This window comes from Sminthopsis crassicaudata, chromosome 5, assembly GCF_048593235.1.
Source record: "Sminthopsis crassicaudata isolate SCR6 chromosome 5, ASM4859323v1, whole genome shotgun sequence".
NCBI classification, from domain to species: domain Eukaryota; kingdom Metazoa; phylum Chordata; class Mammalia; order Dasyuromorphia; family Dasyuridae; genus Sminthopsis; species Sminthopsis crassicaudata.
Genome location: NC_133621.1, coordinates 97,515,540 through 97,534,671, shown reverse-complemented (window position 1 = coordinate 97,534,671; position 19,132 = coordinate 97,515,540). Strand labels below are relative to the sequence as shown.

Below are 19,132 nucleotides of genomic sequence, written 5' to 3'. Positions count from 1 at the left end.
TTGAGTGGTCCAGAAGTACTCTGGTGGGTCTAGGACAGACTAGTAATTGTAACTACCAGGAGAGCATGTTATATTTGGGGGTAAAATAAGTGACAAAAATTTGAATTAGAAGCTAAGTAAAAATATTATATAAATACTAACACAAATAAATAAATAAATAAGCCTTCAAAAAGAATAAAACAGATCTGGTCTAAAGATAAAAGTGTCACAATAAGAAAAAAAATGCTACATACCACTAGAAAAAAGAATGATGAATTGAATGCAAAAAGAAATAAAATTTTTGACTTTTCTTGCTTTTTGGGTCTATGGATAATATGCAAATATTTTTTGCATAAATTCACATGTATAATTGATAACATATTGATTTCCTTCTCAATAGGTGGGGGAGATATAAAAGGGAATGAGAGGAAAAAACTGGACCTCAAAACTTAAAAGGAAAATAATGTTAAAATATATAAACATAATTTAAAATGCAATTAGGAATTATTTAGTGAAATAAAAATAGGATAATGGGGGGAAGCAGGAGGAAGTAGTATATATAATGGGCAAAGTAAATTCAGAGAAGGAGACTTTGGCAAGGGTTATTAGGCAGGGAAGGACAATCATGGAAGGGAGGAAGAAAGGGTTGAGGAGCTTCCTGAAGCAAAAAGTGATGAATCTTTATCCAAAACTATAGGTACTACTTGTTTGTTTTGACTTTATTGATAAAGGAACTTAAAGGCTTGTCCACATTCTTCATGTCTAACCCATAAAACCAAGCAGATATTATAAAAAAGTAAGTTTGAATTCTCTAACATGTGACACCTCTTCAAATTATAGCCTCATATATTTAAAGGAAAATGGGACAACAGGGTCCATCCCGTCCAATCCCATCACTTTGCAGATGAGACCACTGAAATCCACATAGTTTTAAATGATTTCCCCAAGGTCCCACAGACAGTAAACATCAAAGGCAAGATTTAAATCCATTTCCTAGGATTCCAGAGCCAGTGTTCTTTCTATTTTAGCATAAATAAATAAATAAAAATAGCTATCATGTCTTCTCTTTTTAAGACTTAAACAAAACAAGTTCTTTTAAGTGATCCTCATATAACTATCACCATTCCATTTGCCCTTTTCTATATGCATACTAATGTTATTCCCCAAATATGAATATAATTCCCCATAAACTGTACACACTATTTCAGAGGTTGACTGAAAAGAGCAGAACATAGAAGAAATGCCAGGGATACCTGAGACTCACATTAACTTAGTAGTACACAAAAAATTACATACAGTTTATTACTAATAGTTGTTTACAAGTATCCCTTCTGGATATTTTAAACAGGAACTGTGTATTAACCAGTTTTGGAAACATCAATTAAATTATCTAGAGGCAATATCTAATGTACAATTCTATACCAAAAAAATCTACTCTACAGAAGTCCTTTGTAAACAACAAAGCATTCAAATAATCTACGTTATGTTATCCCATTGTAAGGAATAATAATAAAATTATTAGTTGATTACAATTTTGGAGTAATCAATACTTTCAATCCTCTAAAAAAAACACTAATAAATGATTGCCACTTGCAATGTTAGAAATATCTTCATTTAAGACTTGGGATGGTCAAATATTTGCTAAATTTATTTAAGCCTCTGTTTATGTCTGTGATGAAATTTTATGTAATTAAGCATTTTTTATTTCTACTAATATTGAACCAGATCTTTAAAAATGAAAACCAATTAAAAATCCCAAAAATGTCATTTCTTACAGCTATTTTTTTTTCTTTTTCATTGAGTTAGAATTACTCTTAAATTATTTGACAGCTCCCTTTGGGTAGCACAGTCAGGTATTTTAAGCACAGGTACATCATTTCCCCAGGTCTATATCTAAAACTCATTTCTCCATAGTCTGTAGAAACTTCAAACAAAAGAAAAATGCTCCTACAGTCACTTTGGAAGGTTTCTGAAATGCTAATTCACAGCTATTGACAGCTATGAATCACTAACAGTCTTGAATGTCACACATATCCAAGGTAATTGAGCATCCTTCAATGTAATCATATAGATATGTAAAAAGAAAATGAAGCAACTTGTGAAAAAAAAAATGGATTTGGCAAAGAACTTAGCTACAAAAGTCATCTCAAGGGATACCAGAAAGATCTTTTAAAAAATGCCTTTTAGCTTTATGCAAATATATCACATAATGAGAATTACAAACAATCAATTGTTTCTTCTGTCTTAAAAATGCTACTTTAGTGTCAATCAAAACCTCAAAAAGCAATTTTCTGTAGTAGTTAATACACATACACACATACATACATACATACATACACACACATACATACATACATACACACACACACACACACATCAGCATTGCATTCTTACAACTACAGGCAGAAATTATATTATTTGTATTATTTGTACCATGGGTCAAAGGCAACTCATCTTTTTTGCAATTCTAAAGGATTCTCAGATCATTTACTCTAGTAGTGTCAAAAATAAAAATAGGGGCCACTAAACCATATCTAAGTATCTCTGAAAATGACATATTGATTTTTAAAAAATCTGTTAATATTATCCATGTTTTATTGTATTTTTATTATAGAGCTAAATATTTTCCAAATATATTTTAAGCTAGTTTGGTCCACATGGAGAAGTATGGGCCACATGAAACCTGTGACCTATTTATTTTTTGCAACTAATCTAATCTACTCTATTTTATAGATAAGAAAATACATTGTCCAGACTTCCAAAGATCATATAGTTAGTTAAGTAAATTACTGGGACTTAAACCCAAATCTTTGATAGAACAATAAATGTGACAATTATGTGACCACACACACACACAATGTATATAATTAAACAATACTGAAAAAGCTAAAAAAAAATAAATCCTTTGTTGGAAAATCGTCCAGAAGACTTCAATATTCCATCATTAAAAATGTGCTAATAATCTTGGCAAACTGCTATGCCACAGTTCTCTTTTATTATCCTGACTCAGTTTCCCTAATTTTTCTGCTTCAGTTTATAATTATGGCTCAGTCCTGCGGAAACCTCCCCTCCCTATTTACCAGAATATTTGATAAGGATAAAAGATCTTATGTTTTAGAATATCAGAATGCCTCTCCCAAGTCATCAGAATATCAGATTTCTTCTTATCAAGATGCCCCTCCCCCATTTCAAGGGTTCCTCCCCCCATTAGATCATCCCATCTCCAATACCATTTCATCTCTGGAGGCTCATCCCACCCTGTCACTTCCACTCTCAGCACCCTGACCCCTCCCCTGCCTCAGTCTACCCCCTGAGTCTGAATCATGTGTATATAGGTCATTGAGATCTCACATTGTTTGCTGGATTCTTGGAGATGATAGTGTTATTCAGCCTTTGTAAAACCTTGTGTTCCAAATTTTTCTCTCATCCCCAAGGTAGCAAGCAATCTGATATAGGTTAAACATGTGCAATTCATCAACAATTTCTTGCTGTGTAAGAAGAATCAGATCCAAAAGGGGTGGGGGGAGAACACAAGGTAGGAAAAAAAAAAAAGCAAGCAAGCAAACAACCAACAAAAGGTGAAAATATTGATTCACTTTGATCCACATTGTCTCCACAGTTCTCTCTCTAGATGTAGATAGCTCTTTACAACACAAGTCTACTGCAATTGCCTTCAATCAGCTCATTGTTGAAAAGGAAATACTTTTTTTTCCCCTGTGGCATAAAGTCATATCAGTCATATCATCAATCTTGGGTTCAGAGTCTTCAGAGGCCATATAATCTATCTCCATATTTTCCATATATGAATACTAAAGCTAAGTGACTAACCCAAGTAACACAATGGCAGTAACATTTAGACACAATTTGAGTCTTAGTTATCTATACATTACCAGATATGTACCACAATGCCTCTTCTGAAAGTTTAATATATTATGATATCTCCAAATGTCCTGAAGCAGCATGGCACAATAAAGGTGCTCTAAACTGGGAATCTCTGTCCCTGGGCTCAACATCCATTTCTACTATTAGTCATCTATGTATTTTTGAAGGCAAATTTCTTAATTTTTCTTTTAAGTTATTTTTTCAGTTGTGTCTGAATCTCCATGATACCATTTGGGATTTTTTGGCAGATACAGTCGTTTGCCATTTCCTTTCCTTGCTTATTTTGCAGAAAAGGAAACTGTGAAACATCATTAAATGCTTGTAAATATATGAGACTTGACTTAAACTGCTTTCTAGGTGCCCTAATCATCTTCATATTTTGAGGTAAGTTTCTTTTTTTTTTCTTTTTTTTTTTTTTAATTCATTTTTCCAAATTATCCCCTCCCCCCCCATGGCAGGTAATCCCATACATTTTACATGTGTTACAATATAACCTAGATACAATATATGTGTGTAAATACCATTTTCTTGTTGCACATTAATTATTAGCTTCTGAAGATATAAGTGACCTGGGTAGATAGACAGTAGTACTAACAATTTGCATTCACTTCCCAGTGTTCCTTCTCTGGGTGTAGTTATTTCTGTCCATCATTGATCAACTAGAAGTGAATTGGATCTTCTTTATGTTGAAGATTTCCACTTCCATCAGAATACATCTTGAGGTAAGTTTCATTTACCTCAATTAGAAAATGGTGTTAATAATAATAGCTGTCTATTTTAAAGTACTTTCCAAATTACTAAGTGATATATAAATATAAAGGATAGTCATTAATAAAACCAACAGCTAGTAGACAAGTCATCTATCTGATCGCTCTGGAATTCAGGTTGTTGGGTTTTTTTTCCTTCTCCTAGGAATAAGAATTTTAAACAAAGATGATCTCTTAAGGATCCTTTCCTATAATTCTATGAGGGTGCAATAAAGAAAAAAAAATGTTAGATTTGGATTGAATAGCCTGGGTTTGAATTGTAGCTCTCCTACTTAATACTCACATAACTTTGGGGGAAAAAAAAAACTTAAATCACTGAGTTTCAGTTATTTCATCTGTAAAATCAGAGGGTTTGGCTAAGGGAACTTTACGGTCCTTTCCAAGCTATAAAGCTATGATTTTCCTAATTTTGTGATCCTTTGACCTTTAAAATCCAAACTTTGTGAATTACAGTGTCAATAAGCATTTTACAATAAGCATTTTAGGTAGCACCTCAAAATAAGAGCTTATTGTTCCATATCCAATGACAATAGCTATATAAAATTTGAGGCTACAAGGTAGGAACTGTTTGTACCTACTTATGCATTATTTTCTTTCTGCAGGAGTAGGAATAACAAAGACTGGCATTTAGTAAATGTTAAATCATCATGGTAAAGAAATGTGGGGACAGAAAATATAATAAAACATGAGAACAGCCCCATGGCATGCAATTGGTAACCTATGACTTCAGTTTCCTCTCATCTGTCATCTCATGAAATACTCTTTCTAGTCTAGTTTAGCATTAGAAATTCATGGCATTTCTTGAGTTGTTGAATAACTCCTTACACCCTCCTCCCCCCAAAAGAAAGTGTGATGACTTCCAGAGGTAATAAGGTAACATCTACTTAAAATATGTGCCCCAGAGAAAAGATAAATAGAATCTTGGTGTATTTACTCAGTTTGGAAGATTCCAATCTGATAACTTGTTAGGATTGTAGTCTAAGAGAACTGAAAAGATTCAGCACACATGCTATGCCTATGTAGGCTAGAGAAATATTATGCACACTTATCCTGAAGAAGCATATAAGCCCCTTCTTGAATTCATTTAGTAAATGGCCTACTGGTCTGTTCTCTTGAATTCAATATTTAATTCTACAGTATTGAATCAAAAAGTCAAACCATTCTTTAGAAATCCATAGTCCTATTTCAAAGAACTAGAGACATCTGCCAGTCACTCTCTCATGTTACTTACTGCAAGACTAATCTTCTTTTATTAAATTTTTGAAGAAAATAATTTGATTCCTCACGGCCACAGTATGGCATAGTATGGCACTGAGGTCAAACTCCCCATTTTACTTTCTTGCCACCCAAGTCCTTGGCACTGTCAAATGATTCAGCATTAGAAACTGATGTGGTTTTTGCAATGGCTCCATACCCTAATGACTATGAGACTTTTCTATCTGACGTACAGCTGAAACCTTCTCTATATATGTTATATCCCTCATTCAGATGTGAGCTCAAGAGAAAGGATTGTCTTTTTCTATTTATATCTGCAGCTCTTAGTTCAGCACTTTGTATGCAGTAAGTGATTAATTTTTTTTCCGGTCATTCTTTTATTAAGGCTCTCCACAATTTGTCATCACATCAACATAGGCTATATGATTGCTGTAATCTCATGGTCTATACCTTAGTACTGCCAAAATGTACCATTACTTCTGGTCTGGCTTAATGTATACTGTGTATATACTCTTATCACACATCCAATGTAGTTAAACTCACATTCTTCTTTCTCGAGAAAGTTTTCTTAGGTTATCCATTCCAAAATGATCAAATATTTCTCTGAACATCCCCTGCATGCATGCTTAGTACCATGCATTTTAGTTAAAAAAAAATCCTCTGCTTCTTTTAGCATTTCCCCACATAGATTCCCCATGGCAAGAGAACATAGGCAATGTCTCATTCAGGTCTTACATTTGCTTTCTCATTTCCCTTCAGCAGATTATACAGAGAACAGGTATTCAATAAGTACTTTATTGTATACCTAGATAAGGTCAAAATTGGTACATGATTTGGACATAAAGGGTGATACTATAAGCAAATCAGATGACTAAGGAAGCGTTTGGTTTGCCTGTCAGATCTTTGGAGAAGGAAGTTGCTAGAAAACTGAGAAGCAGTTTTTATAGCCAGTTTCTAATAAAGGCCTTAATTTTAAAATATAGGGATAACTGACTCAAATTTATAAGAATACAAGTCATTTTCCAATTGATAAGTGTCAAAGGAGATCAAGACAATTTCCAGATGAACAAATTAAAGACTTTATAACATTTAAAAAAAAAAAAATAAAAAAAAATTCTACATCACTAGTGATTAGAAAAATGCAAATTAAAGGTATCATCATCTCATACCTACAGATTGACTAAAATGACAAGAAAAGATAATGATAAATGTTGGAGGTAATATGGGAAAACTGGGACACTAATACATAGTTGGTGGAGTTTAGGACTGGTCCAATCATTCTGGAGACCAATTTGGAATTATGTCCAAAGCGCTATGAAATTATGTATACCCTTTGATATGCCTTTACTGGGTCTGTATCTTAAGATTTTAACAGTGAATAAAGGACGCTTATGTGTAAAAATGAAGCAGCTCTTTTTGTGGCAGCAAAAAATTGGAAAATAAGTAGATTCCTGTCATTTGGGGAAAAGCTGAATAAGTTATCTATTACATGAAAGTAACAGAATCCTATTGTTCTATAAGAAATGATGAAGAGGCTGATTTCAGAAAATTCTTCAAAGATTTACATTAGCTGATGCTGAGTGAACCAAAAAGAAGCAGAAAAACATTACACATAGCAACAGAAAACTTTATGACTATTAACCATAACAGACTTAGTTCTCAGCAATTCAATGATCCAAAAGTAATTCCAATAGACTTTGAATGGAAAACTGCCATCCATATCTAGAGAGAGAAATATGGAAACTGAATGGGAAATCAAAACATACTATTTTCATTTTTTTTCTTTTGTCTTTTTCTCTGTTGTGTTTTTTTCCTTTTTTGTTCTGATTTTCCTTTCCCAACTTGACTCATATGAAAATGTTAAAAGTGAATGTATAACTATATCAAATTGTTTGCTAGTATGAGGAGAGGGGTGGTAAGAGAAGGAAGGGAGAAAAAAATTGGAACTCAAAATCTTATAGAAATGAAAGGTGAAAACCAGTTTTTCATTTAACAGAAAAAATGATATACTATTAAAATTTTTTAAAAGTGTGAACTCAAATACAACTTTCTACTTAACACTTTTTCTGATCCTTCCAGTTGCTAATATCTTCTCTTCCAAATTAACTTGTATTTATTTTGTATATATTTATGTATATACATGTTGTCTCCCTCAGAGAAATATAAACCATTTCATTGTGGGAATTTTTGGTTTTTTTTTGTACAGACATAAAACACAGTAGGCGCTTAATAAATGATTGCTAGCTGGATGTGGGAGAAAGTACTTACCACTTTATAAAGCACATATTCTTATACATTCATTTTGACTAATAATAAAAAGTAGAATACAACATAACTCTTATCTCAAGTTTTTATATGAGATATGTTCTTCAATGGGAGAAATAATGCTGAATCAATACTCCCTGAGTATATAAGGAATGGAAATATTGGGTTTTTTAAATAATAATAGCTTTTTATTTTTTCAAAATGCATGCAAACATGGTTTTTCAATATTCACGCTTGCAAAATCTTGTTCCAAATTTTTCTCTCCCTCCTCCACAATTTCCACCTTCCCTGACCAGTAAGTTTGATATATATATATATATATATATATATATATATATATACATATTTATATGTTAAACATGGGCAATTCTTTTAAACATATTTCTACATTTATTATTCTGTGCAAGAAAAGAACAGCAAAAAGGCAAAAATACTTTGTTGCTATCCATATTCTGTGTCCAAAATTCTCTGTCTGGATGGAAGGAGTCTATTGGAATTGCCTTGAATCACCTAATTATTGAAAAGAATAAAGCCCCTTGGGATGGGCATTACATAATTTTGTTGGTGCTGTGTACAATGTTCTCTTGGTTCTAGTCACTCAGTTGATATACGTGTTTCTAGGCTTTTCTGAAATCAGCCTGCTTATAATTTTATACAGAACAAAAATGGCATGGAATTATTGTGAAAACATGAGAAAGGATACATTCTGCACTCCTACTTCAAGAGAAAACATGTAGTTATGAACCATCTTCAGGAAGAGATCTATGGAGAAAGAGACTGGAAGCCATAGAGAAAATCAGCTTCTCAATATGTCCTTAATTTCCAGCTTAGCTCCTTAGAGACTTATAGGAATTTCCCCTCAGCCTGAATCATGGCCTCTATGAAGTAACTATATGAGGTACTGGGAATACAGACATTTAAAAAAAAAAAAATCTGACCTCAAGGAGCTAAGAGTATAATATGAAAGGCATAAGATATATACCAATGATACAAGATAACCTATATTAAAAGGAGAAAAAAGGAATATTTGTTAAGATCAGGGAATGCTTCAGAAAGAAGGTTACGCTTAATATGGACCTTGATGGATTATATATTAAATTTGTATCTAGTACAAGGTTATCTAGTTCAACCTTTTTTGTAAAGAGGAAGAAATTGAGGAATAGAAGGTTAAAAATTAATAGAGGAGGTGATACAGTTAGTAAATGAAAAAGAAATAATATGAAGTTTTTGATTCTCTAGGGTCTCATTCAATTGTACTTTGCCAAAAAACCCTGCCTTGTTATTCTCCTTATTTCTCATAATCCAGAACTTTATTTTGAGAATTCATTCCCTGACATGTTAGAGCTAAACTTTATTAGCTTTTTAAACTTAATGTTTAATTTTTTAAATGGACAAGATAAATGCTATTGTTCCCCCCACTGAGGAAATGAATTAAGTTAATTCTAGCTAGTATAGCATTTCTCCTCCTCTTTTTCCTCTACTTTCTTCTTTTTGTCATCATCATCATCATCATCATCATCATTAATTAATATAGTTAAGAAGAGCAACTTATCTTGAAATAAAAGATTCAGTCTAAACAAATAGAACTTTGGATTCTCCAAGCACTTGGACTTTTTACTCTCTTCTCATTTCCATTTGTGTTTTAGAGGTTGCTTTACTAAGTTCTGTCTAGTATAGGAGGGGAAAAAAGAGTTGGTGGGAGGAAGGGGGAGAATCTGTTTGAAAGGGGGTTGGTTAACTCTCATTTATAAAAGGGCATTTAGTCAGCTTAGGTCAAAGATAATGGCGTGTGGGAACTAGGTGTAATGGTGCATGGGGTTGTAATTATAATCATAATCACTGTTATTATTAGGAATAATAAAACCTACAAAATACCCAGTGTGTGCAGAATATCACACATTATCTGCGTCTAAAACACAGCTTTTGCCCTCCATAAACAATCACCATTAGAAAGCAAATCAGACAAACAAATTATACACGTTTTTATGAAGCACTATACTATGTTGTTTAGATAGTAGTTTTGAAAACATTTTTGTGGATGTATGTTTTTTAAAGTGTTTTAGGAAAGTGGACATTAAAAACAAACAAACAAACAAAAAAAAAAAAACCAGATAACCCAAATGGCAATCTTTTTCTTTTGTTTCACTAAATTCATAGTCTAACCACTGCTCTCCTTTGCTCCCTTCTTTGCATAAATCTCTCACCCACTTGAGTCAAGTTTTAAAAAGATTTTCAACTTTCTCCCAAGTTGCAGCCTCCCCATCCCAGCTTCTGCTGTTTTCTCTCATCATGAATATAAGATTAATAACTGTGTATTTATAAAACTCTGCCTTGTAAGCAAAGCTGAGGGCTTTCCATCCAAACGAGGCTGAGGTATGGAGTTAATGAGAAGTGAGACTGTGGGGAATGAGTAGGAACATGCCAATGTTAATGTAATTGAGCATGAATATCAAACACTGACAGGGGAACACTCTTCCTCTGCTGATGGAAAGCCAGATCAGCTGGTTAGCAGATGGAATATATGTAGAACAGGCTTCACAGCTATCCCCAGAACTGCCACATCACAGCAATCTAGACTTCACAACAACAGATCTTCTGGTTTCCCAAATGCAATCTTTTCCCTTCTCTTCTACTTACATACAAGAAAATATTATTTCCTTTTCTTCCTACATCTTCTTTCAACCTTAATCATATTTCTCCTTTTCACAACTCTAAGGAAAGAATAAGACTTGATAGGTTTCCATGAGACATTTCTTTTGAACAGAGCAAGATCACTACAACCAGTTCTGTGCATAGTGAAAAGAAATGCATTTTTAGAGAAACAACGCCAAACTGAAGCTGAAATGATTACTACTTGAGTTGTGCTGTGCCCTTGGACACCAGAGAAACACTGAATGTTAAATATATAAATGCTCTTTTATGCTATTACTTGCATTCCTTATTGCACCATGGATAGGATAACAATATGGTCAGGGATCACTGGGAATTCTGCAAAGCATCATGGATGAAAAGATCTCTTCAGGGAATTATAACTAATGATGGTTTTTCAGTCCCATCAAACAGATGCCCAGAAGCCTCAGGTTCATATGAATATTAAAGTATAAACTCTCTAACAAAAGATCACAATTCCTAGGGAAAAGACAATTTTAGCTCTAAATCATGAAGATAATGAAGTATGACTCAGGCAATAGCAGCCCATGAGAAGGAAAAAGAAAAAAAGAGCAAGAATTTATAGTAGGTACAGAACAAATGTGAGATGTGAACTCAGAGGATCTGAGTTCAAAACCTATCTATCTGAGTTCAAAACCTATCAATCAATCAAACTTATTTAGCAGCATACCAAATTTAATTTGGGTCATAATGTTAACAGGCCGTTTTGCATGAGTTCCTATCAAAGAATCAAGGGTCTGAGATGATGAGAGATGAAACTTGAAAAATCTGAGTCTGGTTACCATAGATTCCATGGCAAGATCATAAGAAGGATGCCATGTTACCTAGATAGGTATGAGGTGCTAGAAATAGTAATGAGGGTGAGGAATGAGGTAAAGAGGACTACTTTAAGCAGAGAACCTTTATTAAGTGCTTATTTTATTAAATGTCTATTATTTACCAAATACAGAAACAAGCAATAAATGTTCCCATTGAAATGGAGAGACAATGTGTAAATAATTAAATATATAGAGAAATAGTGGAGAGATGGAGGAGGAGGAAGAGAATTAGAACCTGGGAAAGAAGGTGGAACTTCAGGAAAGTCTTCAAGACATCATGAAGGAAGCTTAAAGATGGGGCTGGAGAGGTAAAATATGTAAGGTATGGGGGACAACCAATCCACAGCCACAGAGCCTGGAGTTGGAAAGTTTGTTTGAGGAAAGGCATGTGGATCAATTGCGTGTAAGGCAAAGAAAAATATAAAAGGACTCGAAAGATTTGGAAGGGGATAGATTGAGAAGTTTTAGTGCTAAAGAGGGGAGGCATTGGAGGTTAGGGTATAGCCTACTCATAGCAAATAGGGCTCACCCCACTATGTTCTGCAATCTTGGTTTTGTGTTATACAAAAAAAAACAACAACAAAACAAAACAAAACATTTACCAATTGGTCTGTTTTCAGGAGGAGCTTGGAATCATTCCTTCCTTAAAGACAATACAACTCACCCACTTTAATACTTGTGTGTCAATTTTTACTGTCTGTCACAGTATATATATATATATATATACACACACACACACATATACACACACACGTGTGTGTGTGTCTGTGTTGTATAATATATGTATAAATAATGAATATAAAGCTATATTTCTCTATATCCATACATAGATGGATATATATTAATAGCTTGTCCATGTAATTGCACATTATAAACTTATACTGCCTTTAGACAAGACAGAAATGGCACAAAAGGAAAAAAAGATAATGATACAATTATGAAAACACTGAGGATAAAATTCATAAGAAATATAAAACAAGCAAGGAGACAAAAGTAAGATGTCCAGAAAGGCAAATTGAAAGAATATGAACAGCTTCCAATCTAAAGGCATAATTTCTCGTCAGTGCAAAGTCTTTATGAAACTTATATAGATACATGAACCATAGGTATCTTCAGGAAAGAATTATGAAGAAAAAAGTTTTCACAAGCTTCTTTTCCAGTTGACATTTTTATCATCTTGTGATTTACTGAAAGTTGCAGATTCTATTCATTTGCTTTCCACCCTTCAGCTACTGCTGATTCATGTTAATTTTTGACCTGCTCCATTCTCCAAAACATAGTTCTTCTGATTGAAATATGAGCTCTCTAAGGGCAGGAGCTACTTCATTTTCATTTTTGAAATCTCAGCACAAAGCCTCTTGCTTGGCAAGTGCATAATAAATGCATTTTCACTTATTCACTCATTACTGTTTCCTGATAGTGAACAAAGGTATTTGATCCAATAGAGCAGTATCTTTGTTAAATAATAAAAATAAATAAATGAATATCTACTAAGTATCTATAATTTATAAAATGCTGCACAAGGCAACAAGAATACAGATATAAAAGAATATTCAGGAAAGGGTAGTGGACACAGCATAAGCATACATGTATACATGCATGGACATAAAGGATAAGGGGCAGGTAGGTGACAGAGGGGATAGAATGCTAGGCCTAAAGTCTGAAGAACTCATCTTCCTGATTTCAAATCCAGTCTCAGATAATGTGTGAGTCTGAGAAAGTCACTTAATTCTGCTTGTCTCTATTTCTTCTTCTGTAAAATGAGATGGAAAATGAAATGACAAACTATTTTGGTATCTTCACGAGAAAGCCCCTGATGGGGTCAAATAGGATGAATAATGACAGAACCACAGTAACAATACAAAATAAATACAGAGGAAAAGGGCACTAATAGTTAGGATAATCAGAAAATTTTGTGTAAAAGACACAGTTCAAGCAATGACTTTGAGAAAGGGAGGTAAAGAGGTATAGGGTTGGCAAGCTAGGAGGCTGGCAAGATAGTTAGGATACAAATTATTATTATTATTATAAGAGTTTATGTTTTATCCTACAAGCAACACATTATATAATTGGAGTTTCATAAGTGGGACACAATCATATCTGTACTTATTAAAAATAATAATGGCAGCTATGTGAAAGACATCAGAGTGGGGAAAAATTTGAAGTAGAAAAACCAATTAGGAGGCTATTGCAATAATCTATGCTTGACATGATGAGGGCCTGAACTAAACCGTGGATGTGTGAATAAACCAAAGAGATTGGATATCTGAGACATGGTGGTGACAGAAATAGCAAGATTTGCCAATTGCATGGATATTTGGACTGAAGCAACAGAAAGAATGCAGGACAACAAGGTTACAAACGTGAGCAATTGGAAGAACAATAAAATCTTCAACAAAAAGACAGAAGTTTGAAAGAAGAGTGTGTTGGGAAAGAAAACAATCAATTTTGTTTTTCCCTTCCAACAAGATATTCCCCATCAAGACATCAAAATCATGTCAAGTTTCTTTTAAAGTATTTGTAATAGAAACAACCCTGTTCTCTCTAATTAAAAAAACGAGGCAAGGCATAAAACAGACCAATCAGCCCACAGGCTTTATAAATTAAATAATGAAGAAATAAGTACACAAATAAGTAATGAAGAAATAAATGGATGAATAGAGACATAGCAAGAAAATTAAAAATTATATTAAGGACTTCGTATTTACTCCCCAAAAAAGGAACAGAAGAAAAAAAGTATTTTATACAGAGATAGCTCTTTAAAATAAGAAAAATTTACACTTTACCTTGACTTTGTAGTATTCTCTGACTTCAGGCCTAATAGAATCAAAATCTCCACTGATGTACTCGGGTAAGAAGCTGAAAAAAAGATAGCTCTTATAAATAAACCAATTGTGGTTTGTTCTTTGCTTAACTTTAAGTTGAGATTGTAGGGAACTGCTGTGCTTTGGGTATGAGGAGGGAATGTAACTCACCAGAAACTATTTTTCTCACTGACATAAGATCTTATAATTTGCACTGAGTTTGGATCTAATATAATTGACAGTACTTTGTATTCTAAGGCTGTCACCATGAGAATGAAAATTATTCGAATGCTTCACAAATTCATTCAAATAGGTAGTACTGCATAGGTTGTAGAAGAAAGAGTTATGATTTCATTTTAAAAATATTTTCACAACAATAAGGTTTGTAGAGTCCTTTAGTAACATCTCCATTTTCTGAAATCACAAACACCACCAAGGCAAGTGTACCTTGGTGGAATAAGTTGAGGTTGGAATGTCCTAGTCAAAGCCCATTCCAATTCTCATAAAGATGATTATTTTGATTTTGAATTTCACTTATTTCCATCCCAGTGATTTGTTTCACCTGGATTATGTGGTGTGACTGAATACAAAAATAACAAATAGTAAAAATAAGCAATCTTCTCTTTTAAACGTATTTCTATATAAGTACTGGCAATATATATATTCAAACCTCAAAAAAAATCAAATGTCTCTTGCACAAATTTTGGAGCATGGTTTGTGTTAATTCTTCTGATTTATTCTGAGATCAATCTAATTCTTTGGAGTTCTGCTAGAATTTCTACTTTGTAGACTAACTAATTACTTCGCAGTAAGAAAAAGACAACCACCAACACTTTAGTTGGATATCTTTGAAAGTTTTAAAGGTCAAGTCCAGCAATCAATCCTTTGCTGAGGTAAGCAGAATTCAGTCTTTCTGAATAGGTTGCAATCAGTTGTCCCCATAGAACGACATAAAGATAGACAGTATTTTAGCTAATATGTGTGTATAGAAATTATTTATAAATTAATCAAATATTTTACCTCAGCTGCCACATGTTTCAAATGGGGAAGAATTATATTTTAAGAAATTAATGCTTCAATACCTCAAGTCATTCCACCATCAAACCGTTTCTGGTAGTGGAAATTAAGAGTCAGTTCTAAGGGCAGCTAGGTGGTGCAGTGGATAGAGCACCAGCCTTGAATTCAGGAAGACCCAAGTGAATTCAAATGTGGTCTCAGACACTTAACTCTTCCTAGCTGTGTGACACTGGGCAAGTCACTTAACCCCAGCCTTGGGAAAAAAAAAGGTCAGTTCTAGCTGATTGTTTGGATGATATGGTGAATTTAGGGTTAGGGTTGGAATTTAGTTTCATTTCTCTTTGTTCAAAATTGCAAATGTAAACTGTTGAAAGAGCATAGGAGCTGGCCCAAGATTTGCATTCCCATCAATATCTGTTAGACACAAAGCTATGATTTAGGGTTAGGGTTTCCTCATATGCAAAATCACAATAATAATAATTACACTAAAAGATTTGTCCAACTAGAAAAATGAAAGGGCTTCATAAACCAAGAAAACAATATATAAATGTGAATTTTTAACATTTCAATGGATTTGTGATTTCATTGATATAGAATGCTGACTGCCCACTAATACAGAAAATAAACACAATACCCCCTATTCAACGCAACTCTCACCTTCTTCTCCTATATAATTTTTGTCCCTAACTCTTCATAAATCTTCCATAGCAAATCTATTCAATGTCCTAGAAGTTTTCTGTTATATCTGAGATTTTTAACTACCCCCCCTTTTTTTTTGTATAATAGAAAACTTTGGAAGTATGAGGAATCCTATACACCCCTTCTCAGCATTTTATTTTAATCAAGTTTTCATTGATGTCTTCTGGTTTTTTTATATCATCATAGTTTTCCCCAAGGAAACATCTTTCTTCTGCCCAGAGAACCATCTCATATAACAAATAACATATTTTTATTTTTAAAAATTAAATCTTTTTATTATCAAAACATATGCATGGATAATTTTTCAACACTGAAAATAGCCTTGTGTTACAAATTTTACTCTCCTTTCCCCTATCCCATATGTCAAGAAATTCAATATATATTATACATGTTAAAAATATATGTTAAATCCAATATGTATATAAACATATAAACATATTTATACAATTATCTTGCTGCACAAGAAAAATCAGATCAAAAAGGAAAGAAAATAAATAAGAAAGAACAATGCAAGCAAGCAAAACAAAAAGCAAGAGAATGTTATGGTATGGTCCACACTCAATTACCACAGTCCTCTCTTTGGGTGTCGATGGCTCTCTTCATCACAAGATCATTGACACTGGCCTCAATCATCTTTCTTGGAAAAAGTCATGAACATCAGAATCAATCATCATGTAATATTGTTGTTGCCATGTACAATGTCGTGATTCTGTTCATTTCACTAAGTATCAGTTCATCTAAGTCTCTCCAAGTATCTCTAAATTTATCCTGATTGTTTCTTATAGAACAATAATATAACATTCATATACCACAACAACCATTCTCCAATTGATGGCAATCCATTCAGTTTCCAGTTTCTTGCCACTACAAAAAGGAATACTACAAACATTTTTGCAAATGTGGGTCCCTTTTCCTTCTTTAAGATTTCTTTGGGATATAGGCCCAATAGAAACACTGCTGGATCAAAGGATATGCACAGTTTGATAATTTTTTGAGCATAGAAATAACATTTTTTTTAAAGGTAAAATTTTAAAATTTTAAAAATGGGAATTAAAAAAAAAAAGAAAAAAGCAGTATATGGATCATTACACTGAAAAAACAAAACAAAACAAAAACATCAAAAGCAAAAACAAAACAAAACAAAAACAAAAACAAAAAGGAAAATATAGGATATCTCTGGAGTTTTCACCTCCACAAAGGGGATAAAATAAAGATGATTCCAAAGGAAAGATAAATTTTGTAGAAGTGCAGTAAACAAAGAGTTATTCTTTTGTTTGTTTGTTTTAAAATACGTTCATAGATTGTAGGATAAGACCCTGTGTTCTATGTCTTTTAATATGTTGTATGTATTTCTGTAATATTTGGTGTATCCACATATTAATCTTCACTCTTCAGATGATGAGCGTAGTGCCTTTCCCAAAGGTATAAATCGTTTGCCTACTCTCAAAAATTCAATTTAAGACATTAACTTTAATTTATAGCTTGGTTTCCTCATAATGTTCAACATTTTTCAAAACCTTCGCTAAAATTTTCAACTTTCACAGGGATTAACATTCCTAGGAAATGGCATGCAAGTCTAAATTGTAAATGTTGTTAATACTGGTTATATGGGAAATAGGACGTTAGTTTCTCATAACTAGGAGGGAAAAAAACCCTATAATCTTTATTTGGAGATTACTAAAAACATACTTGTCTGCATATAATTCTTTATTGCTAAACATTAATTCTGATAATATTTACTTTTCCTACACATCAACCATGATATTATTCATAAAATGTAATATACAAAATAAAAATGGTAACATGCAAAACAGTAATTCTGTAGAATTTTGTGACATTTTAGGCTAATATTTCAAAAAACATTGATGATGTTTACTTTTCATAACATTTGAAATCTACACTATCAAAAATGAAAATATTTGACTAGATGTCCTCCTATGTCTCATTCAGGTCTGGGAAGTGAAATTCTATAATCATCAATTGACAGAAAATGCACTTTACTTGCTATGCACTGAAATACTGAACTGTCAAGACCTGTGTGGTTCTAACGTAAAGGATTTATATATATATATGATTCTAAAATTATCATTTAGATTTTCCAGAGATTGTTGATCTACCTTCACCCCCAAAAAATAGATTAAAGCAGGAACAGTTATGAAAGAGAAGGGAAATTGCTCATCTGCTCTGAAAATATTTACCCTTTTACATATAAGAAAAAGATCTAAACTCTGTCTTCCTGAACTGCTATTTTTAGCTTCAGAGTCAATCCCTTATATTCTCTTTTTATACAACTTTCAAAAGATGACAAAATGAAAATCCATTTAATTTGGCTTTCATGGTCAAGATGATTTAATGCATTAGAAATTTGCTGAATAAATGAATGTATTAATCTCTGAAATCCTTAACTCCCTTAGATATCCTATTAATATACTCCAGTAATACTAATGGAAAGGGTTCAAACCTGGGTCTAGGGACCACTTTATATATAGGTTTCAAAGCATACATGAATGTGAACAAAGGAGAAAAGGACATATGAATGTGAACAGAGGAGAAAAACACAACTATAATCATATTTTCACGAATTTCTAATTTAAATTTAGTGTTTCCTTCAATTTTTAATTGTTAATACAACAATACATTATTCTGACAAGGCACTTGTAAAAGGAATCACCAGATCATAAAAGAAAATCATGGCACAAAACAAATTGAGAATTTTTAGAACAGCTTATGGAAAGAGGGATAATTGCTCTCTAATACTAGCATTCTGATCCTGATGCCATCTGTATCATTAGGCTATTTATTAGGATAATTATTAGGATAATATTAGGATAATTTATTAGGATAATTAATTAGGATAATTGCTCTCTAATACTAGCATTCTGATCCTGATGCCATCTGTATCATTAGGCTAGAATGAACTGGATCTAGAATGGTGTCTCCATCTATATGAAGAGTTGCTATAATTACAATGCTGGGAGGGAAAGGATTCCTAATTTGGACTTAATGAACATTGTTG

The 19,132-nt window shown here is 32.9% G+C and overlaps 1 protein-coding gene across 1 annotated transcript in view; it reads right to left on the bottom strand.

The window, feature by feature from the left end:
• The window catches only part of TPK1 (thiamin pyrophosphokinase 1), a 431,745-nt gene that overhangs the window by 210,908 nt on the left and 201,705 nt on the right, over positions 1–19,132 (bottom strand). The window contains exon 5 of the mRNA XM_074267641.1: positions 14,383–14,455. Coding sequence (XP_074123742.1) covers positions 14,383–14,455 — 73 coding nt within the window. The remainder of the gene's footprint in view (positions 1–14,382; positions 14,456–19,132) is intronic.